General features: G+C 44.8%; 1 protein-coding gene across 1 annotated transcript; it reads left to right on the top strand.

The window, feature by feature from the left end:
• The first annotated feature begins 6618 nt into the window (after positions 1-6618).
• Positions 6619-27200, top strand: LOC110497244 (uncharacterized). The gene is made up of 6 exons (XM_036934081.2): positions 6619-7047; positions 11236-11331; positions 15271-15687; positions 15808-15950; positions 16051-16154; positions 26213-27200. The coding sequence occupies exons 1-6, from the start codon at positions 6945-6947 to the stop codon at positions 26370-26372; spliced, it is 1023 nt and encodes a 340-aa protein (XP_036789976.2). The 5' UTR covers positions 6619-6944; the 3' UTR covers positions 26373-27200.
• The last annotated feature ends 697 nt before the right edge of the window (positions 27201-27897 follow it).

The raw sequence follows: 27897 nt of genomic DNA, 5'->3' as shown, positions 1-27897 counted from the left end.
TGCAGTGCCTTAATAGACTCTGGGGCGGAGGGCTGTTTTATGGACGAGACCTGGGCTCGGGAACATGACATTCCTCTCAGACAGTTAAGGGAGTCCACGGCCTTGTTCGCCCTGGATGGTAGTCCTCTCCCCAGGATTCAGCGTGAGACGCTACCTTTAACCCTCACTGTTTCTGGTAATCATAGCGAAACCATTTCTTTTTTGATTTTTCGTTCACCTTTTACACCTGTTGTTTTGGGCCATCCCTGGCTAGTTTGTCATAATCCTTCCATTAATTGGTCTAGTAATTCTATCCTCTCCTGGAACGTCTCTTGTCATGTGAAATGTTTAATGTCTGCTATCCCTCCTGTTTCCTCTGTCTCTTCTTCACAGGAGGAGCCTGGTGATTTGACAGGGGTGCCGGAGGAATATCACGATCTGCGCACGGTGTTCAGTCGGTCCAGGGCCACCTCTCTTCCTCCACACCGGTCGTATGATTGTAGTATTGATCTCCTTCCGGGAACCACTCCACCCCGGGGTAGACTATACTCTCTGTCGGCTCCCGAACGTAAGGCTCTCGAGGATTATTTGTCTGTAGCTCTTGACGCCGGTACCATAGTCCCCTCCTCCTCTCCCGCCGGAGCGGGGTTTTTTTTTGTCAAGAAGAAGGACGGGTCTCTGCGCCCCTGCATAGATTATCGAGGGCTGAATGACATAACAGTTAAGAATCGTTATCCGCTTCCTCTTATGTCTTCAGCCTTCGAGATCCTGCAGGGAGCCAGGTTTTTCACTAAGTTGGACCTTCGTAACGCTTACCATCTCGTGCGCATCAGGGAGGGGGACGAGTGGAAGACGGCGTTTAACACTCCGTTAGGGCACTTTGAATACCGGGTTCTTCCTTTCGGCCTCGCTAACGCTCCAGCTGTCTTTCAGGCATTAGTCAATGATGTCCTGAGAGACATGCTGAACATCTTTGTTTTCGTTTACCTTGACGATATCCTGATTTTTTCACCGTCACTCCAGATTCATCTTCAGCACGTTCGACGTGTCCTCCAGCGCCTTTTAGAGAATTGTCTTTTTGTGAAGGCTGAGAAGTGCACTTTTCATGCCTCCTCCGTCACATTTCTCGGTTCTGTTATTTCCGCTGAAGGCATTAAGATGGATCCCGCTAAGGTCCAAGCTGTCATTGATTGGCCCGCCCCTAAGTCACGCGTCGAGCTGCAGCGCTTTCTCGGCTTCGCGAACTTCTATCGTCGTTTCATCCGTAATTTCGGTCAGGTGGCAGCTCCTCTCACAGCCCTTACTTCTGTCAAGACGTGCTTTAAGTGGTCCGTTTCCGCCCAGGGAGCTTTTGATCTCCTCAAGAATCGTTTTACATCCGCTCCTATCCTTGTTACACCTGACGTCTCTAGACAGTTCGTTGTCGAGGTTGACGCGTCAGAGGTGGGCGTGGGAGCCATTCTTTCTCAGCGCTCCCTCTCTGACGACAAGGTCCACCCATGCGCGTATTTTTCTCATCGCCTGTCGCCGTCGGAACGTAACTATGATGTGGGAAACCGCGAACTGCTCGCCATCCGGTTAGCCCTAGGCGAATGGCGACAGTGGTTGGAGGGGGCGACCGTTCCTTTTGTCGTTTGGACTGACCATAGGAACCTTGAGTACATCCGTTCTGCCAAACGACTTAATGCGCGTCAGGCGCGTTGGGCGCTGTTTTTCGCTCGTTTCGAGTTCGTGATTTCTTATCGTCCGGGCTCTAAGAACACCAAGCCTGATGCTTTATCTCGTCTCTTCAGTTCTTCAGTAGCCTCCACTGACCCCGAGGGGATTCTCCCTGAGGGGCGTGTTGTCGGGTTGACTGTCTGGGGAATTGAGAGGCAGGTAAAGCAAGCGCTCACTCACACTCCGTCGCCGCGCGCTTGTCCTAGGAACCTTCTTTTCGTTCCCGTTCCTACTCGTCTGGCCGTTCTTCAGTGGGCTCACTCTGCCAAGTTAGCCGGCCACCCTGGCGTTCGGGGTACGCTTGCTTCCATTCGCCAGCGTTTTTGGTGGCCCACCCGGGAGCATGACACGCGTCGTTTCGTGGCTGCTTGTTCGGTCTGCGCGCAGACTAAGTCCGGTAACTCCCCTCCTGCCGGCCGTCTCAGGCCGCTTCCCATTCCCTCTCGACCGTGGTCTCACATCGCCTTAGATTTTGTCACCGGACTGCCTTCGTCAGCGGGGAAGACTGTTATTCTTACGGTTGTCGATAGGTTCTCTAAGGCGGCTCATTTCATTGCCCTTGCTAAGCTTCCTTCTGCTAAAGAGACGGCACAAATCATCATCGAGAATGTTTTCAGAATTCATGGCCTTCCGTCAGACGTCGTTTCGGACAGAGGTCCGCAATTCACGTCTCAATTTTGGAGGGAGTTTTGCCGTTTGATTGGGGCTTCCGTCAGTCTCTCTTCCGGCTTTCACCCCCAGTCTAACGGTCAAGCAGAACGGGCCAATCAGACTATTGGTCGCATCTTACGCAGTCTTTCTTTTCGCAACCCTGCGTCTTGGTCAGAACAGCTCCCCTGGGCAGAATACGCCCACAACTCGCTTCCTTCGTCTGCGACCGGGCTATCTCCTTTTCAGAGTAGCCTCGGGTACCAGCCTCCGCTGTTCTCATCTCAGTTCGCCGAGTCCAGCGTCCCCTCTGCTCAGGCTTTTGTCCAACGTTGCGAGCGCACCTGGAAGAGGGTCAGGTCTGCACTTTGCCGTTATAGGACGCAGACTGTGAGGGCTGCTAATAAGCGTAGAACTAAGAGTCCTAGATATTGTCGCGGTCAGAGAGTTTGGCTCTCCACTCAGAACCTTCCCCTTAAGACGGCTTCTCGCAAGTTGACCCCGCGGTTCATTGGTCCGTTCCGTATTTCTCGGGTCATTAATCCTGTCGCAGTTCGACTTCTTCTTCCGCGATACCTTCGTCGCGTCCACCCGGTCTTCCATGTCTCCTGCATCAAGCCCGTCCTTCGCGCCCCCGCTCGTCTTCCCCCCCCCCCCCCATCCTTGTCGAGGGCGCACCCATCTACAGGGTCCGTAGAATTTTGGACATGCGTCCTCGGGGCCGTGGTCACCAGTACCTCGTAGATTGGGAGGGGTACGGTCCTGAGGAGAGGAGTTGGGTTCCCTCTCGGGACGTGCTGGACCGTGCGCTGATCGAGGATTTCCTCCGTTGCCGCCAGGTTTCCTCCTCGAGTGCGCCAGGAGGCGCTCGGTGAGTGGGGGGGTACTGTCATGTATTGTCATGTTGTGTCTTTCTGTCCTTTCCTTTCACCCTGTCTCCCTCTGCTGGTCGTATTAGGTTACCTTTTCTCCCCCGCTTTCCCCCAGCTGTTCCTTGTCTCCTCTTGACTACCTCGTCACCCCTTCTCCCACCTGTTCCCCTTTTCCCTCTGATTAGTCCCCTATATCTCTCTCTGTTTTTGTTCCTGTCCTTGTCGGATTCTTGTTTGTTGTGTTTCATGCCTGAGCCAGACTATCGTCATGTTTGCTGTAACCTTGTCCTGTCCTGTCGGAATCTGCCGGTCTATCTGAGCCTACCACAGTTTGGTTATTAAAGAAGCTCTGTTTAAGTTAGTTCGCTTTTGGGTCCTCATTCACTCACCGTAACAGAATAATTGACACTTTGCTACAATGTAAAGTAGTGAGTGTACAGCTTGTATAACAGCGTAAATTTGCTGTCCCCTCAAAATAACTCCCTTTGACCGGATGTTGTCGACTACTCTATAATAACACTGACCACCCAAAGATAAGAGACTACTGCTCTAATAACACTGACCACCCCAAGGTAAGAGACTACTGCTATATAATAACACTGACCACCCAAAGATAAGAGACTACTGCTCTAATAACACTGACCACCCCAAGGTAAGAGACTACTGCTCTAATAACACTGACCACCCCAAGGTGAGAGACTACTGCTCTATAATAACACTGACCACCCAAAGATAAGAGACTACTGCTCTATAATAACACTGACCACCCCAAGGTAAGAGACTACTGCTATATAATAACACTGACCACCCCAAGGTGAGAGACTACTGCTCTATAATAACACTGACCACCCAAAGATAAGAGACTACTGCTCTAATAACACTGTCCACCCCAAGGTAAGAGACTACTGCTATATAATAACACTGACCACCCAAAGATAAGAGACTACTGCTCTATAATAACACTGTCCACCCCAAGGTAAGAGACTACTGCTATATAATAACACTGACCACCCCAAGATAAGAGACTACTGCTCTAATTACACTGACCACCCCAAGGTAAGAGATTACTGCTATATAATAACACTGACCACCCCAAGGTAAGAGACTACTGCTCTATAATAACACTGACCAACCAAAGGTAAGAGACTACTGCTCTAATAACACTGACCACCGCAAGGTAAGAGACTACTGCTCTAATAACACTGACCACCCCAAGGTAAGAGACTACTGCTATATAATAACACTGACCACCCCAAGGTAAGAGACTACTGCTCTAATTACACTGACCACCCCAAGGTAAGAGACTACTGCTATATAATAACACTGACCACCCCAAGGTAAGAGACTACTGCTCTATAATAACACTGACCAACCCAAGGTAAGAGACTACTGCTCTAATAACACTGACCACCGCAAGGTAAGAGACTACTGCTATATAATAACACTGACCACCCCAAGGTAAGAGACTACTGCTATATAATAACACTGACCACCCCAAGGTAAGAGAATACTGCTCTATAATAACACTGACCACTCCAAGGTAAGAGACTACTGCTATATAATAACACTGACCACCCCAAGGTAAGAGACTACTGCTCTATAATAACACTGACCACCCCAAGGTAAGAGACTACTGCTATATAATAACACTGACCACCCCAAGGTAAGAGAATACTGCTCTATAATAACACTGACCACTCCAAGGTAAGAGACTACTGCTATATAATAACACTGACCACCCCAAGGTAAGAGACTACTGCTCTAATAACACTGACCACCCCAAGGTAAGAGACTACCGCTCTAATAACACTGACCACCCCAAGGTAAGAGACTACTGCTCTATAATAACACTGACCACCCCAAGGTAAGAGACTAATGCTATATAATAACACTGACCACCCCAAGGTAAGAGACTACTGCTCTATAGTAACACTGACCACCCCAAGGTAAGTGACGACTGATCTATAATTACACTGACCACCCCAAGGTAAGAGACTACTGATCTATAATAACACTGACCACCCCAAGGTAAGAGACTACTGATCTATAATAACACTGACCACCCCAAGGTAAGAGACTACTGATCTATAATAACACTGACCACCCCAAGGTTAGAGACTACTGTTGTCACGTTCGCCGTAAGGAGGAGACCAAGGCGCAGCGTGGTAAGCGTAATTCTTCTTTAATTAATTATAGAAATAACACTAAACAAACTATCAAAAAAACTAACCGTGACGCTAATATGCGTCGTGCAGACAGGCAACTATACATAGACCAAGAACCCACAAAAGGACTAGGCAAAATGGCTCCCTGAATATGATCCGCAATCAGAGACAACGATAAACAGCTCCTAGATCTACAAAAAACCCTAGACAATACAAAAACTAACATACCCAACCTCGTCACACCCTGATCTAACCAAAATAATAAAGAAAACAAAGATAACTAAGGTCAGGGTGTGACAACAGCTCTAATAACACTGACCACTCCAAGGTAAGAGACTTCTGCTCTAATAACACTGACTACCCCCAAGGTAAGAGACTACTGCTCTAATAACACTGACCACCCCAAGGTAAGAGACTACTGCTCTAACACTGACCACCCCAAGGTAAGAGACTACTGCTCTATAATAACACTGACCACCCAAAGATAAGAGACTACTGCTCTAATAACACTGACTACCCCAAGGTAAGAGACTACTGCTCTAATAACACTGACCACACCAAGGTAAGAGACTACTACTCTAATAACACTGACCACAGTGGAAGGAGTAGGACTGATTCTCTGTGTTGTTCATACTCTAGGTTTTGAGAGAGTGGTCAGTCTAACTCTTTTGTTTCTACTGCAGGTATTGGAGGAGTGGAGAGCCTAATGGTGGTGAAGGTGAGAACTGTGTGGTGGTACCTTACTGGTCATCAGGCCAAGGAGAATGGTGGGACTATCAGTGTTCATATCCACACTACTGGATCTGTGAAAAAGGCTCTTCATCACACACACACACACACACACACACACACACACACACACACACACACACACACACGCACAGTGAATCATGCACACACACACACACTGAATCATGCACACACACACACACACTGAATCATGTACGCACACAAAACAAACTAGGTATATAATACTCAATACCTATTGTCAATGTTAAGATGTACAGTTAATTATGTAACATTTCTTGTAGACTGTACACAAGTCTCTCTCTCTTTCCCTCTTTTTATTAGCAACATGTCATGTGACTTTATTTTTTTATTTTTTTTCATAATCAATTATTATAAATCACTTTTCTAATAAGAAGAACAAAGGCACAGATGAGTAAATAAAGGAACAATCTCTGAGGTCTACCAGCTTCCTGATTGAATGTGAGTCACGAAGTGCGAGCCATGATGTCACTTCCTTACGAACAATGTCACATATAGTTATTGCGGAATATAACATCTTGCTTGAAAGAGATTGCATACTTTAAACGTTCTTTCTACTGCAGTCGACCACAGACAGACAGAGACACCAAAGGAGAGGCACATCAGACAACAACTTGTCATTGAAGTTAGAATCATACAGAAGATTAGAAAGGTAATCATACAGTAGAAGTAAGTTAATACTATAAGTAAAAGTAAAAATCATATATATTACAATAAAAGGACAGACAGTCTGAATTAGTTGATTAATTGATTGGTTGGGGGTCATCATTTATATTCGGTACGGTTAGTTAAGATGGCCGACTACGTCAACAAACAGGTGATTGAATTAAAAGAAGTTAATCAAGAATACCAGAATAGAGCAACGAGGAGCCTGAAGACTGAGATCCATCTCTCAGGTACAAAGAATTATCTTTCTCTCTCACACACACACACAGATGTAGACAGGTATGAGCGCACAAACCGAAAGCACACATGTATGCTGGCACGTGGACACACACTAATAGCACATCATAGAAAAACACTTGTACATGTTTTATTGTTCTGTCTTCTGTGTGGTTCAGCTGGTACAGAGCCTGAGGTTTACAACCTGCTGGGGTCACATACACTAAAATGCATCAATTCAATATTATTTTTTACTTCAGTTGTTGGAACTATGTACAACTATTTAATAAGATCAATTGAAAATAATATTTTTAAACAACAGCACAGTGGATACCCCACCAGTATTTTTGGTAAACAGCTGAGGGGCTGGTAACCTGAAACAGGCTCTGTGCACCTGGTGACCTGCCCGTTTTATCCGCTCAGAGAAACAGAAAAAAGAAATGTACGTTGCAGAAATGTAACCACTCAAATTCATAGACAGAGTTATGTATGTAAGACTGGTACTGTATGTAATTCATAGACAGAGCTACAGTATGTATGACTGGTACTGTATGTAATTCATAGACAGAGTTATGTATGTACGACTGGTACTGTATGTAATTCATAGACAGAGCTACAGTATATATGACTGGTACTGTATGTAATTCATAGACAGAGCTACAGTATGTATGACTGGTACTGTATGTAATTCATAGACAGAGCAACAGTATGTATGACTGGTACTGTATGCAATTCATAGACAGAGCTACAGTATGTATGACTGGTACTGTATGTAATTCATAGACAGAGTTATGTATGTAAGACTGGTACTGTATGTGATTCATAGACAGAGCTACAGTATGTATGACTGGTACTGTATGTAATTCATAGACAGAGTTATGTATGTAAGACTGGTACTGTATGTAATTCATAGACAGAGCTACAGTATATATGACTGGTACTGTATGTAATTCATAGACAGAGCTACAGTATGTATGACTGGTACTGTATGTAATTCATAGACAGAGCAACAGTATGTATGACTGGTACTGTATGCAATTCATAGACAGAGCTACAGTATGTATGACTGGTACTGTATGTAATTCATAGACAGAGTTATGTATGTAAGACTGGTACTGTATGTAATTCATAGACAGAGCTACAGTATGTATGACTGGTACTGTATGTAATTCATAGACAGAGCTACAGTATGTATGACTGGTACTGTATGTAATTCATAGACAGAGCTACAGTATGTATGACTGGTACTGTATGTAATTCATAGACAGAGCTACAGTATGTATGACTGGTACTGTATGTAATTCATAGACAGAGCTACAGTATGTATGACTGGTACTGTATGTAATTCATAGACAGAGCTACAGTATGTATGACTGGTACTGTACGTAATTCATAGACAGAACTATGTATGATTGGTACTGTATGTAATTCATAGACAGAACTACAGTATGTATGACTGGTACTATATGTAATTCATAGACAGAGCTACAGTATGTATGATTGGTACTGTTTGTAATTCATAGACAGAACTAGAGTATATATGACTGGTACTGTATGTAATTCATAGACAGAGCTACAGTATATATGACTTGTACTGTATGTAATTCATAGACAGAACTACAGTATATATGACTGGTACTGTATGTAATTCATAGACAGAAATACATTATATATGACTGGTACTGTATGTAATTCATAGACAGAGCTACAGTATGTATGACTGGTACTGTATGTAATTCATAGACAGGACTATGTATGACTGGTACTGTATGTAATTCATAGACAGAGCTATGTATGACTGGTACTTTATGTAATTCATAGACAGAACTATATATGACTGGTACTGTATGTAATTCATAGACAGAGCTACAGTATGTATGACTGGTACTGTATGTAATTCATAGACAGAACTACAGTATGTATGACTGGTACTGTATGTAATTCATAGACAGAACTATGTATGACTGGTACTGTATGTAATTCATAGACAGAGCTATGTATGACTGGTACTGTATGTAATTCATAGACAGAACTATATATGACTGGTACTGTATGTAATTCGTAGACAGAGCTACAGTATGTATGACTGGTACTGTATGTAATTCATAGACAGAACTACAGTATGTATGACTGGTACTGTATGTAATTCATAGACAGAACTACAGTATGTAAGACTGGTACTGTATGTAATTCATAGACAGAACTACAGTATGTAAGACTGGTACTGTATGTAATTCATAGACAGAACTATATATGACTGGTACTGTATGTAATTCATAGACAGAGCTACAGTATGTATGACTGGTACTGTATGTAATTCATAGACAGAGCTACAGTATGTATGACTGATACTGTATGTAATTCATAGACAGAGCTACAGTATGTATGACTGGTACTGTATGTAATTCATAGACAGAGCTACAGTATGTATGACTGGTACTGTATGTAATTCATAGACATAACTATGTATGATTGGTACTGTATGTAATTCATAGACAGAACTACAGTATGTATGATTGGTACTGTATGTAATTCATAGACAGAACTAGAGTATATATGACTGGTACTGTATGTAATTCATAGACAGAGCTATGTATGACTGGTACTTTATGTAATTCATAGACAGAACTATATATGACTGGTACTGTATGTAATTCATAGACAGAGCTACAGTATGTATGACTGGTACTGTATGTAATTCATAGACAGAACTACAGTATGTATGACTGGTACTGTATGTAATTCATAGACAGAGCTATGTATGACTGGTACTGTATGTAATTCATAGACAGAACTATATATGACTGGTACTGTATGTAATTCATAGACAGAGCTACAGTATGTATGACTGGTACTGTATGTAATTCATAGACAGAACTACAGTATGTATGACTGGTACTGTATGTAATTCATAGACAGAACTACAGTATGTAAGACTGGTACTGTATGTAATTCATAGACAGAACTATATATGACTGGTACTGTATGTAATTCATAAACAGAGCTACAGTATGTATGACTGGTACTGTATGTAATTCATAGACTGAACTACAGTATGTAAGACTGGTAATGTATGTAATTCATTGACAGAACTACAGTATGTATGACTGGTACTGTATGTAATTCATAGACAGAACTACAGTATGTATGACTGGTACTGTATGTAATTGATAGACAGTCTACAGTATGTATGACTGGTCCTGTATGTAATTCATAGACATAGTTATGTATGTCTGGTACTGTATGTAATTCATAGTTACAGTATGTATGTCTGGTGCTGTATGTAATTCATAGACAGAGTTATGTATGTCTGGTACTGTATGTAATTCATAGCTACAGTATGTATGACTGGTACTGTATGCAATTCATAGCTACAGTATGTGTGACTGGTACTGTATGTAATTCATAGACAGAGCTACAGTATGTATGACTGGTACTGTACGTAATTCATAGACAGAACTATGTATGATTGGTACTGTATGTAATTCATAGACAGAACTACAGTATGTATGACTGGTACTATATGTAATTCATAGACAGAGCTACAGTATGTATGATTGGTACTGTATGTAATTCATAGACAGAGCTACAGTATGTATGACTGGTACTGTATGCAATTCATAGCTACAGTATGTGTGACTGGTACTGTATGTAATTCATAGACAGAGCTAAAGTATGTATGACTGGTACTGTATGTAATTCATAGCTATAGTATGTATTCAAGGTCTGTCCATCCATGAGATCAAAATGATAGTTTTACCCATTTGAGTCTACACAGTGTTAACAGTTCTGTGGTAGAACAAGCTTATATTTTGGGTCCTGATGGGGTTAGAAAGTTAAACTAAGCTCATGAGTCATTTACAGTAGAAGTTACATTCATGAAGAATGAATAGGTAAATATTATACATTTCAAAATCCCAACAATGTAAGCAGCATCACAGATAGCCTCTTTACGTCTTGCTTTAGCTATATTGTGTAATTTTGGCTTCCTGTTTATCAGAATTGGGATGACAGCACTCTTGAGCAAACGTTCGCTGCCAACCCTAAATCGGGGGGAGGGGGGTTTGGTTGTCAGAGTTCTAATCATAGTCAGTAGTGATGTTGTATGTTGTTTATTCTGTTTGTAATCATAATGTAGGATGGTGTGTGTGTGTGTGCGTGCGTGTCTGTGTGTGTGTGTGTCTGCCTGTGTTTCTCTGCAGATGGAAGACTAAGACTCTACAGGCTGGCTGCTGTGTGTTTAGGAGTGCTGTGTGTTCTACAAGTAACTCTCAACATCTCCCTGAGACTGGCTTTCTGTGAGTGAGGCTTTGTCCCAACTGATACCCCACTATGACAGTACTTTTGACATTGCACTATATAGGGAATAGGGTGCCATTTGGGACTGCGTACTGAAGCTTTTATTCAGTCAAAGTCAAGCACTGCCAATAATGTGACAACAAAAACAAAAAGAACTGCATCAGCTCTACTTGAGGACACAAACCATGTCTACAGTGCATTCTGGAAGTATTCAGACGTCCTCACATGTTGTTATGTTACAGACTTAATAGAAAATTGATGAGGAGAAGAAAATATTGAATCAATCAACACACAATGACAATTCCGCATAATGACAAAGTGAAAACAGGTTAATAGAATATTTTCCAAATGTGTAAAAAAACAAAAACATAAATACCTTATTTACATCAGTATTCAGACCCTTCGCTGTGAGACTCGAAATTGAGCTCAGGTGCATCCTGTTTCCATTGATCTTCCTTGAGATGCTTCTACAACTTTATTGGAATCCACCTGTGGTAAATTCAATTGTTTGGACATGATTTGGAAAGATACACACCTGTCTATATGAGGTCTTACAGTTGACAGAGCATGTCAGAGCAAAAACCAAGCCATGAGGTCAAAGGAATTGTCCATGGAGCTCTGAGACAGGATTGTGCTGAGATACAGATCTGGGGAAGGGTACAAATACATTTCTGCAGCATTGAAGGTCCCTAAGAACACAGTTGCCTCCATCATTCCTAAATGGAAGGAGTTGGGAAACACCAAGGCTCTTGCTGTAGCTGGCCGTCAGGGACGTGACGGCCAGGTGCTTCAACAAAAGTACTCTGACAGAACTTCAGAGTTCCTCTCTGGAGATGGGAGAACCTTCCAGATGGACAACCATCTATGCAGCACTCACCAATCAGGTCATTATGGTGGAGTGGCCAGACGGAAGCCACTCCTCAGTAAAAGGCACATGACAGACAACGCAGGAATGGCTTCAGGACAAGACTCTGAATGTCCTTCAGTGGCCCAGCCAAAGCCTGGACTTGAACCGAATCGAACACCTCTGGAGAGACTTGAAAATAGCTGTGCAGCAATGCTCCCCATCCAACCTGACAGAGGTTGAGAGGAACTACAGAGAAACATGGGAGAAACTCCCCAAATACAGGTGTGCCAAGCTTGTAACCAATAATCATACCCAATAAGTCTCGAGGCTGTAATCGCTGCCAAAGGTGCTTCAACAAAGTACTGAGTAAAGGGTCTGAATAATAATAGTAAATTTGATATTTCTGTTTTATTATTTTGAATCTTGGAACTACCCATCCCGGATCCGGGAGAATTGTCAGCAACTACACTAATTAGCATAGCGCAATGGTCAAATAATCTTACTAGAAAATATTCATATTCATGAAAATCACAAGTGAAATATATTGGAACACAGCTTAGCCTTTTGTTAATCACCCTGTCATCTCAGATTTTCAAAATATGCTTTACAGCCAACGCTAGACAAGCATTTGTGTAAGTTTATCGATAGCCTAGCATAGCATTATGCCTTGCTAGCAGCAGGCAACCTTGTCATGAAAATCAGAAAAGCGATCAAATTAAATAATTTACCTTTGATTAACTTCGGACGTTTTCATTCACGAGACTCCCAGGTAGATAGCCAAAGTTCATTTTTTCCCAAAATATTATTTTTGGAGGCGAAATAGTTCCGTTTGTTCTTCACGTTTGGCTGAGAAATCGCCCGGAAATTATCGGTCACGACAACGGCGAAAAATATTCCAAATTAGCTCCATAATATTGACAGAAACATGGCAAACGTTGTTTATCGATAGCCTAGCATAGCGTTATGTCCAGCTAGCAGCAGGAAGCTTGGTCACGAAAATCAGAAAAGCAATCAAATTAATCGTTTACCTTTGATGATCTTCGGATGTTTTCACTGACGAGACTCCCAGTTAGACAGCAAATGTTCCTTTTGTTCCATAAATATTATTTTAATACCCAAAATACTTCCGTTTGTTTGTCACGTTATGTTCAGAAATCCACTGGTCATGACAACGCCGAAAAAAAATCCAAATGATATCCATAATATCGACAGAAACATGGAAACGTTTTTTGCAATCAATCCTCAAGGTGTTTTTCAAATATCTTTTCGATAATATATCAACCGGGACAGTTGGCTTTTCAGTAGGACCGGGAGGAAAAATGGCTACCTCTCTCTTTTATGCAAGAATCACTCTGAGAGCCATCAGCTGGCCACTTACGCAATGTGTTCGTTTACGCTCATTCTTCAACATAAAGGCGTGAAACTACGTCTAAAGGCTGTAAACACCTTAGGGAAGACATAGAAAAAGGAATCTGGTTGATATCCCTTTCAATGGGCAATAGGGATGCATAGAAAGACAGGGGTTTCAAAATAAGGGTCACTTCCTGATTGGATTTTTCTCAGGATTTCGCCTGCAATATCAGTTCTGTTATACTCACAGACAATATTTTTACAGTTTTGGAAACTCTAGATTGTTTTCTATCCTAAATTATATGCATATTCTAGCATCTGGTCCTGAGAAATAGGCAGTTAACTTTGGGAACGTTATTTTTCCAAAAATAAAAATAGTGCCCCCTAGCTTAAAGTTGCACAAATACCATTATGGGGTATTGTGTTTAGATTGATGAGGGGAGAAAATAATTTAATACATTTAAGGATAAGGCTGTAAGAAAGTCAAAGTGTCTGAATACTTTCTGAATGCACAGTATAAGCCTTTGATATCAACCATTCAAAGTTGGCCTTAGTGGGAGTGACCATAGAATTCTATGTAATTGACCTTACTGAGTAAAATATTTGCCTGCCATTAGGCCATGTCCTTTGCTAACCTAACATAACTAATGAAAGCCAAGTTTGATGTGTTTATCTTCTGACCATTTCGGGGCGGCAGGGTAGCCTAGTGGTTAGAGCGTTGGACTAGTAACCGGAAGGTTGCGAGTTCAAACCCCCGAGCTGACAAGGTACAAATCTGTCGTTCTGCCCCTGAACAGGCAGTTAACCCACTGTTCCCAGGCCGTCATTGAAAATAAGAATTTGTTCTTAACTGACTTGCCTGGTTAAATAAAGGTAAAATAAAAAAATAAATAAAAATTTGGGCGGAAGTGTCTGGGAACGAGACTAGGTGTCATCTAAACTTAACTTTAGAGCCTGTTTCTTCCTTCAGCACAGCTTGTCCCCCTTTATATGTGTGTTACATATTCAACATAGTGGGTTATGTCACATTTGACATGGGTGATATTGTCACACAGTTAGGCCATGTTTATGAACCCTTTATAAAGCATGACATATACTTAAAGATGCTAAATAACATATTTAAGTAGTGTTTATGGAAGCATTACGAAGGCTGTATAAAATCCTTCATAAGCTGAAGGTAATTTAAAGCGGGACCATGAAGGTCAGGCTATGTTATGAAGTTATTATTTGTGAGTATTAAAGATTACATCCCAATCAGTGAAAGAATGATTGATCTAGCTAACTAGCAGATTTACATCAATCATCAACGTCAATGATCAGCTGATAGTTTGTCCTATTTTCCTGATGTCAATCATGTCTTTGTAACCAGTGGTGGAGTGATATTTGTTTATGACATCATCATGTCTCAATCAAGTTTGTACCGACAGATGTCCCCTTTTGAATATCTTTATAGAATATACATGACACGCATCCTCAGATTACGTCTGACTATATCCACATCGTCTCAAAAACGTGTTATATTTAACACCTTCCTACACCACGTTAGGCAATCCTCATTTCAAAATAGTCTCTAAACATCCATGTCAATCTTGAATGATAATTCATCACGTTTTACTGGTGAAATGTCCACGCTGCATCCCAATCATCTCAGTCATTATCATGGGAAAATGCATTTAGAAATGATTGAATTACTGTTTTGTGAGGGAATTAACCAGGAGCTATATGTATCAATCCTTTCCAGATAACAGAGGCAATGAGACTGCAGAGAAAGACCTGCTACAGACCAGTTACAACACCCTGAGTGAAGAGAGAGACCAGCTACAGACCAGTTACAACACCCTAACTGAAGAGAGAGACCAGCTACAGACCAGTTACAACACCCTGACTGAAGAGAGAGACCAGCTACAGACCAGTTACAAAACCCTGACTGAAGAGAGAGACCAGGTAAAACCCATTTACAACAATCTGACTAAAAAGGGAAAGCAGCTACAGACCAGGTACAACACCCTGACTAAAGAGAGAGACCAGCTACAGACCAGTTACAACACCCTGACTAAAGAGAGAGACCAGCTACAGACCAGTTACAACACCCTGACTAAAGAGAGAGACCAGCTACAGAAGGATAGAGATGATCTCACGTCAAAGTTCTCTAATCTGAGTGAGTTAACCTGATAAATGATCAAAACAACACATATCTAATATGCAGTAAACTTGTGTTCGTATTCTACAATAATAGGTGCAGAATAACAAGATGGAAATGCATGTTGTTGTCTTGTAGAACAAAAATGTCCTGAAGGTTGGCAGAAGTTTGAATCCAGTTGGTACTTCCTGTCTACATTGAAAAAACCCTGGAGGGAGAGTAGACAGGACTGTCTGAAGAGAGGAGCAGACATGGTGATCATAAACAGTGATAAGGAACAGGTGAGAGAATCAAACATGCCTTGGTCAGTAATGTATCTTCCAGTATTTAACACATGTAGTCTATAGTAGTTGAAATCATCAGTATCTTTCTCACCAACAGGAGTTTCTCTTCAGCTTCTTTAAGAGAGCCTGGATTGGTCTGACTGACTCTGTTACTGAGGGGACCTGGAAATGGGTGGACGGCACCCCACTGACAACCCAAAGGTAAGAGACTACTGCTCTAAAATAACACTGACCACCCCAAGGTAAGAGACTACTGCTCTATAATAACACTGACCACCCCAAGGTAAGAGACTACTGCTCTATAATAACACTGTCCACCCCAAGGTAAGAGACTACTGCTCTATAATAACACTGACCACCCCAAGGTAAGAGACTACTGCTCTATAATAACACTGTCCACCCCAAGGTAAGAGACTACTGCTCTAAAAACACTGACCACCCCAAGGTAAGAGACTACTGCTCTAATAACACTGACCACCCCAAGGTAAGAGAATACTGCTCTATAATAACATTGACCACTCCAAGGTAAGAGACTACTGATCTATAATAACACTGACCACCCCAAGGTAAGAGACTACTGCTCTATAATAACACTGACCACCCCAAGGTAAGAGACTACTGCTCTATAATAACACTGACCACCCCAAGGTAAGAGACTACTGCTCTATAATAACAATAACCACATTGTAATGAGTAGGACTGATTATCCGTGTTGTTCATAATTCAAAGAACACAAGGTGAGACTTGACCATCCAGGTGTGATAGAGACCTTTAGCAGATTACATGTTGCTTCAAATCATGTTCATAGATGTCATTCCAAAAGCACTAAAGACATATCTTAAAATATAATTTAAAAAATACAGATAAAGTGTTGGTTATTGTTCCAAATAAGGCAATGCTCCTTTTAAATCTGAAAAACATGTCTGTATTTACATAGACACCTTTTTTTGTTTTTTACACTGACACTCTTGCACTGACTCTATGTACACACTCACTAGACTCTACCCACACACTCACTAGACTCTACCCACACACTAACTAGACTCTACCCACTCACTCACTAAACTCTACCCACACACTCACTAGACTCTACCCACACACTCACTAGACTCTACCCACACACTCACTAGACTCTACCCACACACTCACTAGACTCTACCCACACACTCACTAGACTCTACCCACACACTCACTAGACTCTACCCACACACTCACTAGACTCTACCCACACACTCACTAGACTCTACCCACACACTCACTAGACTCTAACCACACACTCACTAGACTCTACCCACTCACTCACTAGACTCTACCCACACACTCACTAGACTCTACCCACACACTCACTAGACTCTACCCACACACTCACTAGACTCTACCCACACACTGACTAGACTCTACCCACACACTCACTAGACTCTATCCACACACTCACTAGACTCTACCCACACACTCACTAGACTCTACCCACACACTCACTAGACTCTACCCACACACTCACTAGACTCTACCCACACACTCACTAGACTCTACCCACACACTCACTAGACTCTACCCACACACTCAATTGACTCTACCCCCACAACACTCACTAGACTCTACCCACACACTCACTAGACTCTACCCACAAACTCACTAGACTCTACCCACACACTCACTAGACTCTACCCACACACTCACTAGACTCTACTCACACACTCACTAGACTCTACCCCCACACTCACTAGACTCTACCCACACACTCACTAGACTCTACCCACACACTCACTAGACTCTACCCACACACTCACTAGACTCTACCCACACACTCACTAGACTCTACCCACACACTCACTAGACTCTACCCACACACTGACTAGACTCTACCCACACACTGACTAGACTCTACTCACACACTGACTAGACTCTACCCACACACTGACTAGACTCTACCCACACACTGACTAGACTCTACCCACACACTGACTAGACTCTACCCACACACTGACTAGACTCCACCCACACACTCACTAGACTCTACCCACACACTCACTAGACTCTACCCACACACTCACTAGACTCTACCCACACACTCACTAGACTCTACCCACACACTCACTAGACTCTACCCACACACTCACTAGACTCTACCCACACACTCACTAGACTCTACCCACACACTCAATTGACTCTACCCCCACAACACTCACTAGACTCTACCCACACAATCACTAGACTCTACCCACACACTCACTAGACTCTACCCACACACTCACTAGACTCTACCCACACACTCACTAGACTCTACCCACACACTCACTAGACTCTACTCACATACTCACTAGACTCTACCCCCACACTCACTAGACTCTACCCACACACTCACTAGACTCTACCCACACACTCACTAGACTCTACCCACACACTCACTAGACTCTACCCACACACTCACTAGACTCTACCCACACACTCACTAGACTCTACCCACACACTCCCTAGACTCTACCCACACACTCACTGGACTCTACCCACACACTCACTGGACTCTACCCACACACTCACTAGACTCTATCCACACACTGACTAGACTCTACCCACACACTGACTAGACTCTACTCACACACTGACTAGACTCCACCCACACACTGACTAGACTCCACCCACACACTCACTAGACTCTACCCACACACTCACTAGACTCTACCCACACACTCCCTAGACTCTACCCACACACTCACTGGACTCTACCCACACACTCACTGGACTCTACCCACACACTCACTAGACTCTATCCACACACTGACTAGACTCTACCCACACACTGACTAGACTCTACTCACACACTGACTAGACTCCACCCACACACTGACTAGACTCTACCCACACACTCACTAGACTCTACCCACACACTCACTAGACTCTACCCACACACTCACTAGACTCTACCCACACACTCACTAGACTCTACCCACACACTCACTAGACTCTACCCACACACTCACTAGACTCTACCCACACACTCAATTGACTCTACCCACACAATCACTAGACTCTACCCACACACTCACTAGACTCTACCCACACACTCACTAGACTCTACCCACACACTCACTAGACTCTACCCACACACTCACTAGACTCTACCCACACACTCACTAGACTCTACCCACACACTCACTAGACTCTACTCACACACTCACTAGACTCTACCCCCACACTCACTAGACTCTACCCACACACTCACTAGACTCTACCCACACACTCACTAGACTCTACCCACACACTCACTAGACTCTACCCACACACTCACTAGACTCTACCCACACACTCACTAGACTCTACTCACACACTCACTAGACTCTACCCCCACACTCACTAGACTCTACCCACACACTCACTAGACTCTACCCACACACTCACTAGACTCTACCCACACACTCCCTAGACTCTACCCACACACTCACTGGACTCTACCCACACACTCACTGGACTCTACCCACACACTCACTAGACTCTATCCACACACTGACTAGACTCTACCCACACACTGACTAGACTCTACTCACACACTGACTAGACTCCACCCACACACTGACTAGACTCCACCCACACACTCACTAGACTCTACCCACACACTCACTAGACTCTACCCACACACTCACTAGACTCTACCCACACACTCACTAGACTCTACCCACACACTCACTAGACTCTACCCACACACTCACTAGACTCTACCCACACACTCACTAGACTCTACCCACACACTCACTAGACTCTACCCACACACTCACTAGACTCTACCCACACACTCACTAGACTCTACCCACACACTCACTAGACTCTACCCACACACTCACTAGACTCTACCCACACACTCACTAGACTCTACCCACACACTCACTAGACTCTACTCACACACTCACTAGACTCTACCCCCACACTCACTAGACTCTACCCACACACTCACTAGACTCTACCCACACACTCACTAGACTCTACCCACACACTCACTAGACTCTACCCACACACTCACTAGACTCTACCCACACACTCACTAGACTCTACCCACACACTCCCTAGACTCTACCCACACACTCACTGGACTCTACCCACACACTCACTGGACTCTACCCACACACTCACTAGACTCTATCCACACACTGACTAGACTCTACCCACACACTCACTAGACTCTACCCCCACACTCACTAGACTCTACCCACACACTCACTAGACTCTACCCACACACTCACTAGACTCTACCCACACACTCACTAGACTCTACACACACACTCACTAGACTCTACCCACACACTCACTAGACTCTACCCACACACTCCCTAGACTCTACCCACACACTCACTGGACTCTACCCACACACTCACTGGACTCTACCCACACACTGACTAGACTCCACCCACACACTGACTAGACTCCACCCACACACTCACTAGACTCTACCCACACACTCACTAGACTCTACCCACACACTCACTAGACTCTACCCACACACTCACTAGACTCTACCCACACACTCACTAGACTCTACCCACACACTCACTAGACTCTACCCACACACTCACTAGACTCTACCCACACACTCAATTGACTCTACCCCCACAACACTCACTAGACTCTACCCACACAATCACTAGACTCTACCCACACACTCACTAGACTCTACCCACACACTCACTAGACTCTACCCACACACTCACTAGACTCTACCCCCACACTCACTAGACTCTACCCACACACTCACTAGACTCTACCCACACACTCACTAGACTCTACCCACACACTCGCTAGACTCTACCCACACACTCGCTAGACTCTACCCACACACTCACTAGACTCTACCCACACACTCACTAGACTCTACCCACACACTCACTAGACTCTACCCACACACTCACTAGACTCTATCCACACACTGACTAGACTCTACCCACACACTGACTAGACTCTACTCACACACTGACTAGACTCCACCCACACACTGACTAGACTCCACCCACACACTCACTAGACTCTACCCACACACTCACTAGACTCTACCCACACACTCACTAGACTCTACCCACACACTCACTAGACTCTACCCACACACTCACTAGACTCTACCCACACACTCACTAGACTCTACCCACACACTCACTAGACTCTACCCACACACTCACTAGACTCTACCCACACACTCACTAGACTCTACCCACACACTCACTAGACTCTACCCACACACTCACTAGACTCTACCCACACACTCACTAGACTCTACCCACACACTCACTAGACTCTACCCACACACTCACTAGACTCTACTCACACACTCACTAGACTCTACCCCCACACTCACTAGACTCTACCCACACACTCACTAGACTCTACCCACACACTCACTAGACTCTACCCACACACTCACTAGACTCTACCCACACACTCACTAGACTCTACCCACACACTCACTAGACTCTACCCACACACTCCCTAGACTCTACCCACACACTCACTGGACTCTACCCACACACTCACTGGACTCTACCCACACACTCACTAGACTCTATCCACACACTGACTAGACTCTACCCACACACTCACTAGACTCTACCCCCACACTCACTAGACTCTACCCACACACTCACTAGACTCTACCCACACACTCACTAGACTCTACCCCCACACAATCACTAGACTCTACCCACACACTCACTAGACTCTACCCACACACTCACTAGACTCTACCCACACACTCACTAGACTCTACCCACACACTCACTAGACTCTACCCACACACTCACTAGACTCTACCCACACACTCACTAGACTCTACCCACACACTCAATTGACTCTACCCCCACAACACTCACTAGACTCTACCCACACAATCACTAGACTCTACCCACACACTCACTAGACTCTACCCACACACTCACTAGACTCTACCCACACACTCACTAGACTCTACCCCCACACTCACTAGACTCTACCCACACACTCACTAGACTCTACCCACACACTCACTAGACTCTACCCACACACTCGCTAGACTCTACCCACACACTCGCTAGACTCTACCCACACACTCGCTAGACTCTACCCACACACTCGCTAGACTCTACCCACACACTCGCTAGACTCTACCCACACACTCGCTAGACTCTACCCACACACTCGCTAGACTCTACCCACACACTCGCTAGACTCTACCCACACACTCGCTAGACTCTACCCACACACTCGCTAGACTCTACCCACACACTCAGAGAACTCTACCCACACACTCACTAGACTCTATCCACACACTGACTAGACTCTACCCACACACTGACTAGACTCTACTCACACACTGACTAGACTCCACCCACACACTGACTAGACTCCACCCACACACTCACTAGACTCTACCCACACACTCACTAGACTCTACCCACACACTCACTAGACTCTACCCACACACTCAATTGACTCTACCCCCACAACACTCACTAGACTCTACCCACACAATCACTAGACTCTACCCACACACTCACTAGACTCTACCCACACACTCACTAGACTCTACCCACACACCCACTAGACTCTACCCACACACTCACTAGACTCTACCCACACACTCACTAGACTCTACCCACACACTCACTAGACTCTACCCACACACTCACTAGACTCTACCCACACACTCACTAGACTCTACCCACACACTCACTAGACTCTACTCACACACTCACTAGACTCTACCCACACACTCACTAGACTCTACCCACACACTCACTAGACTCTACCCACACACTCACTAGACTCTACCCACACACTCACTAGACTCTACCCACACACTCACTAGACTCTACTCACACACTCACTAGACTCTACCCACACACTCACTAGACTCTACCCACACACTCACTAGACTCTACCCACACACTCACTAGACTCTACCCACACACTCACTAGACTCTACCCACACACTCACTAGACTCTACCCACACACTCACTAGACTCTACCCACACACTCACTAGACTCTACCCACACACTCACTAGACTCTACCCACACACTCACTAGACTCTACCCACACACTCACTAGACTCTACTCACACACTCACTAGACTCTACCCCCACACTCACTAGACTCTACCCACACACTCACTAGACTCTACCCACACACTCACTAGACTCTACCCACACACTCACTAGACTCTACCCACACACTCACTAGACTCTACCCACACACTCACTAGACTCTACCCACACACTCCCTAGACTCTACCCACACACTCACTGGACTCTACCCACACACTCACTGGACTCTACCCACACACTCACTAGACTCTATCCACACACTGACTAGACTCTACCCACACACTCACTAGACTCTACCCCCACACTCACTAGACTCTACCCACACACTCACTAGACTCTACCCACACACTCACTAGACTCTACCCACACACTCACTAGACTCTACACACACACTCACTAGACTCTACCCACACACTCACTAGACTCTACCCACACACTCCCTAGACTCTACCCACACACTCACTGGACTCTACCCACACACTCACTGGACTCTACCCACACACTGACTAGACTCCACCCACACACTGACTAGACTCCACCCACACACTCACTAGACTCTACCCACACACTCACTAGACTCTACCCACACACTCACTAGACTCTACCCACACACTCACTAGACTCTACCCACACACTCACTAGACTCTACCCACACACTCACTAGACTCTACCCACACACTCACTAGACTCTACCCACACACTCACTAGACTCTACTCACACACTCACTAGACTCTACCCCCACACTCACTAGACTCTACCCACACACTCACTAGACTCTACCCACACACTCACTAGACTCTACCCACACACTCACTAGACTCTACCCACACACTCACTAGACTCTACCCACACACTCACTAGACTCTACTCACACACTCACTAGACTCTACCCCCACACTCACTAGACTCTACCCACACACTCACTAGACTCTACCCACACACTCACTAGACTCTACCCACACACTCACTAGACTCTACCCACACACTCACTAGACTCTACCCACACACTCACTAGACTCTACCCACACACTCACTAGACTCTACCCACACACTCACTAGACTCTACCCACACACTCACTAGACTCTACCCACACACTCACTAGACTCTACCCACACACTCACTAGACTCTACTCACACACTCACTAGACTCTACCCCCACACTCACTAGACTCTACCCACACACTCACTAGACTCTACCCACACACTCACTAGACTCTACCCACACACTCACTAGACTCTACCCACACACTCACTAGACTCTACCCACACACTCACTAGACTCTACCCACACACTCCCTGGACTCTACCCACACACTCACTGGACTCTACCCACACACTCACTGGACTCTACCCACACACTCACTAGACTCTATCCACACACTGACTAGACTCTACCCACACACTCACTAGACTCTACCCCCACACTCACTAGACTCTACCCACACACTCACTAGACTCTACCCACACACTCACTAGACTCTACCCACACACTCACTAGACTCTACACACACACTCACTAGACTCTACCCACACACTCACTAGACTCTACCCACACACTCCCTGGACTCTACCCACACACTCACTGGACTCTACCCACACACTCACTGGACTCTACCCACACACACTGACTAGACTCCACCCACACACTGACTAGACTCCACCCACACACTCACTAGACTCTACCCACACACTCACTAGACTCTACCCACACACTCACTAGACTCTACCCACACACTCACTAGACTCTACCCACACACTCACTAGACTCTACCCACACACTCACTAGACTCTACCCACACACTCACTAGACTCTACCCACACACTCAATTGACTCTACCCCCACAACACTCACTAGACTCTACCCACACAATCACTAGACTCTACCCACACACTCACTAGACTCTACCCACACACTCACTAGACTCTACTCACACACTCACTAGACTCTACCCCCACACTCACTAGACTCTACCCACACACTCGCTAGACTCTACCCACACACTCGCTAGACTCTACCCACACACTCGCTAGACTCTACCCACACACTCGCTAGACTCTACCCACACACTCGCTAGACTCTACCCACACACTCGCTAGACTCTACCCACACACTCGCTAGACTCTACCCACACACTCACTAGACTCTACCCACACACTCGCTAGACTCTACCCACACACTCGCTAGACTCTACCCACACACTCGCTAGACTCTACCCACACACTCGCTAGACTCTACCCACACACTCGCTAGACTCTACCCACACACTCGCTAGACTCTACCCTCACACTCGCTAGACTCTACCCACACACTCGCTAGACTCTACCCACACACTCGCTAGACTCTACCCACACACTCGCTAGACTCTACCCACACACTCGCTAGACTCTACCCACACACTCGCTAGACTCTACCCACACACTCGCTAGACTCTACCCACACACTCGCTAGACTCTACCCACACACTCGCTAGACTCTACCCACACACTCAGAGAACTCTACCCACACACTCACTAGACTCTACCCACACACTCACTAGACTCTAACCACACACTCACTATAATCTTCCCGACACACTCAGTGGACTCTACCCACACACTCACTAGACTCTACCCACACACTCACTAGCCTCTACCCACACACTCACTAGACTCTACCCTCACACTCAGACATACTTACACTGATACTGAAATACATGTACACACAAAACACTCACATGTATATTGACGCCACAAATCAGTCCCATTTAAAATCTTATTTTCCCTTACCCGTCCTCTTACTCTAACCCTAAACTTAACCCTAAAACTAACTCTAACCACAACCTTAACCCTAAAACTAACCCTAACCCTATACTAATTCTAACCTTAACCCTAAACCTCCTAGAAATAGTATTTAACACGTCCACACACACACACACACACACACACTTTCACATTCTTTCACATTCTTCACACTCACCCTGCAACTCTGTTTATTATCTGTCCTAATTGCCTGGTCACTTTTTATTTTGTGTTTAATATTTTCATTTTTTTATTTAGCAAATGTTTTATTAATTTATTTCTTACTATTTAACTCTGCATTTTTGGGGATTGACCCGTAACTAAGCACGTCATGGTAAATTCTACACCAGTTTTATTCAGCGCATGTGACAAATAAAAATGTTTATTCATTATTTTCTCTGTCTTGTTTACCCTGTAGTTACTGGCAATCACAGCAACCTGATAATGGTGGTGACAACCCAGCAAATGGGGAGGAGGACTGTGTTGAGCTGAACACAGAAACATGGCGTCCTGTAAAGGCATGGAATGACCAGTCATGTTTTAACAATCGTTACTGGATTTGCGAGAAAGTGGTTTAACATCACCATGACAACAGAGGAGGCTGGTGGGAGGACGTGCACACATACAGCACCCTACAGTGCACACAACTTCATTCTCTCTCTCTCTAAGACACACCAACACACTGCTGGTACTGCACTGAGGGGCAAAACAACCTGATAATGGTGGTGTACCAAGATATAATTAGGACTGTGCTGATGGTAATATTGGGTATTCTGAACCTGTATATAAATATTCTGACATATCATTTACCTCTCTTCATAACTGGATTTGTGAAGAGTTATACAGTAGCTCATTATATAGTGGTGCTACAGTGCTAATGCATCTCTCTCTAAGTAAACAGTGTGTAGACATTCTGTCATCTGTAAAAGTATTATATTGATTGTTTAAATAGAAACATATTATGTGATTTGCCATAATGTGATTTTTTTAATCGTCAATTATTAGCATAAACGACTTTAGTAAGAAGATGAACTAAGGCTCAGATTAAGTAAGAAAGGAACCTATCAGGTTTACCTGTCACGTTCTGACCTTCATTTCCTTTGTTTTGTATTTATTTAGTATGGTCAGGTCGTGAGTTGGGTGGGCAGTCTATGTTTGTTTTTCTATGTTTTGGGGATTTCTATGTTTCGGCCTAGTATGGTTCTCAATCAGAGGCAGGTGTCATTAGTTGTCTCTGATTGAGAATCATACTTAGGTAGCCTGGGTTGCACTGTTTGTTTGTGGGTGATTGTCTATGTTAGTGGCTTGTGTCAGCACAGGTCTCATTTGTCGTCATTGGTTTATTGTTTTTGTATAGTGTTGCAGTGTTCAGTGTTTTCTTTATTAAAATTCACTATGAACACATACCACGGCGCATTTTGGTCCTCTGATCCTTCTCGCCTCTCCTCTTCAGATGAAGAGGAGGACGACCGTGACAGAATCACCCACCAACCAAGGACCAAGCGGCGTGGTAAAGGACAGAGACAGCAGCAGCAACAATAGCGGCCAGCATCACAGGACTCCTGGACATGGGAGGAGATATTGAATGGAGAGGGACCCTGGGCACAGGCTGGGGAATATCGCCGCCCCAAAGCAGAGCTGGAGGCAGTGAAAGCTGAGCGGCGGCGATATGAGGAGGCAGCACGGCAGTGCGACAGGTACGAGAGGCAGCCCCCCCCCCAAAAAAATTGGGGTGGCACACGAGGTGTGGAGCTAAGCCAGGTAGCAGACCTTATTATAAGCAGCGCGTTACTGGTCAGGCACCGTGTTATGCGTTTAAGCGCACGGTGTCGCCAGTACGTGTCCATAGCTGCGCTATAGGACAGCCCCCCGAGAGTGTCGTGCGGGCATCGAGCCAGGGTGTATGGTGCCTGCTCAGCGGGTCTGGTCGCCGGTACGCAGTTTTGGTCAAGGGTATCCTGCGCCGGCTCTGCGTGCTGTGTCTCCGGGGCGCTGGGGGGGTGCAGTGCGTCCTCTGCCTGCGCTCCGCTCGTGCATGGGATGTGGGAGTGGAGCCTAAGGAAGAGGTGCGCGTAGTAAGCACTAGTTCTCCCGTGCTTACCC

Source organism: Oncorhynchus mykiss, chromosome 19 (assembly GCF_057628025.1).
Source record: "Oncorhynchus mykiss isolate SJ-2025 chromosome 19, ASM5762802v1, whole genome shotgun sequence".
NCBI lineage: Eukaryota > Metazoa > Chordata > Actinopteri > Salmoniformes > Salmonidae > Oncorhynchus > Oncorhynchus mykiss.
This window is presented reverse-complemented; position numbering and strand designations above follow the sequence as displayed.

Coding starts and splice junctions, on each gene's coding strand:
- LOC110497244 (XM_036934081.2), top strand. CDS start 6,945: ATGGCCGACTACGTCAACAAACAGGTGATTGAATTAAAAGAAGTTAAT. Junction 11,332..15,270: donor CTCCCTGAGACTGGCTTTCT/GTGAGTGAGGCT, acceptor AATCCTTTCCAG/ATAACAGAGGCAATGAGACT. Junction 16,155..26,212: donor ACCCCACTGACAACCCAAAG/GTAAGAGACTAC, acceptor TTTACCCTGTAG/TTACTGGCAATCACAGCAAC.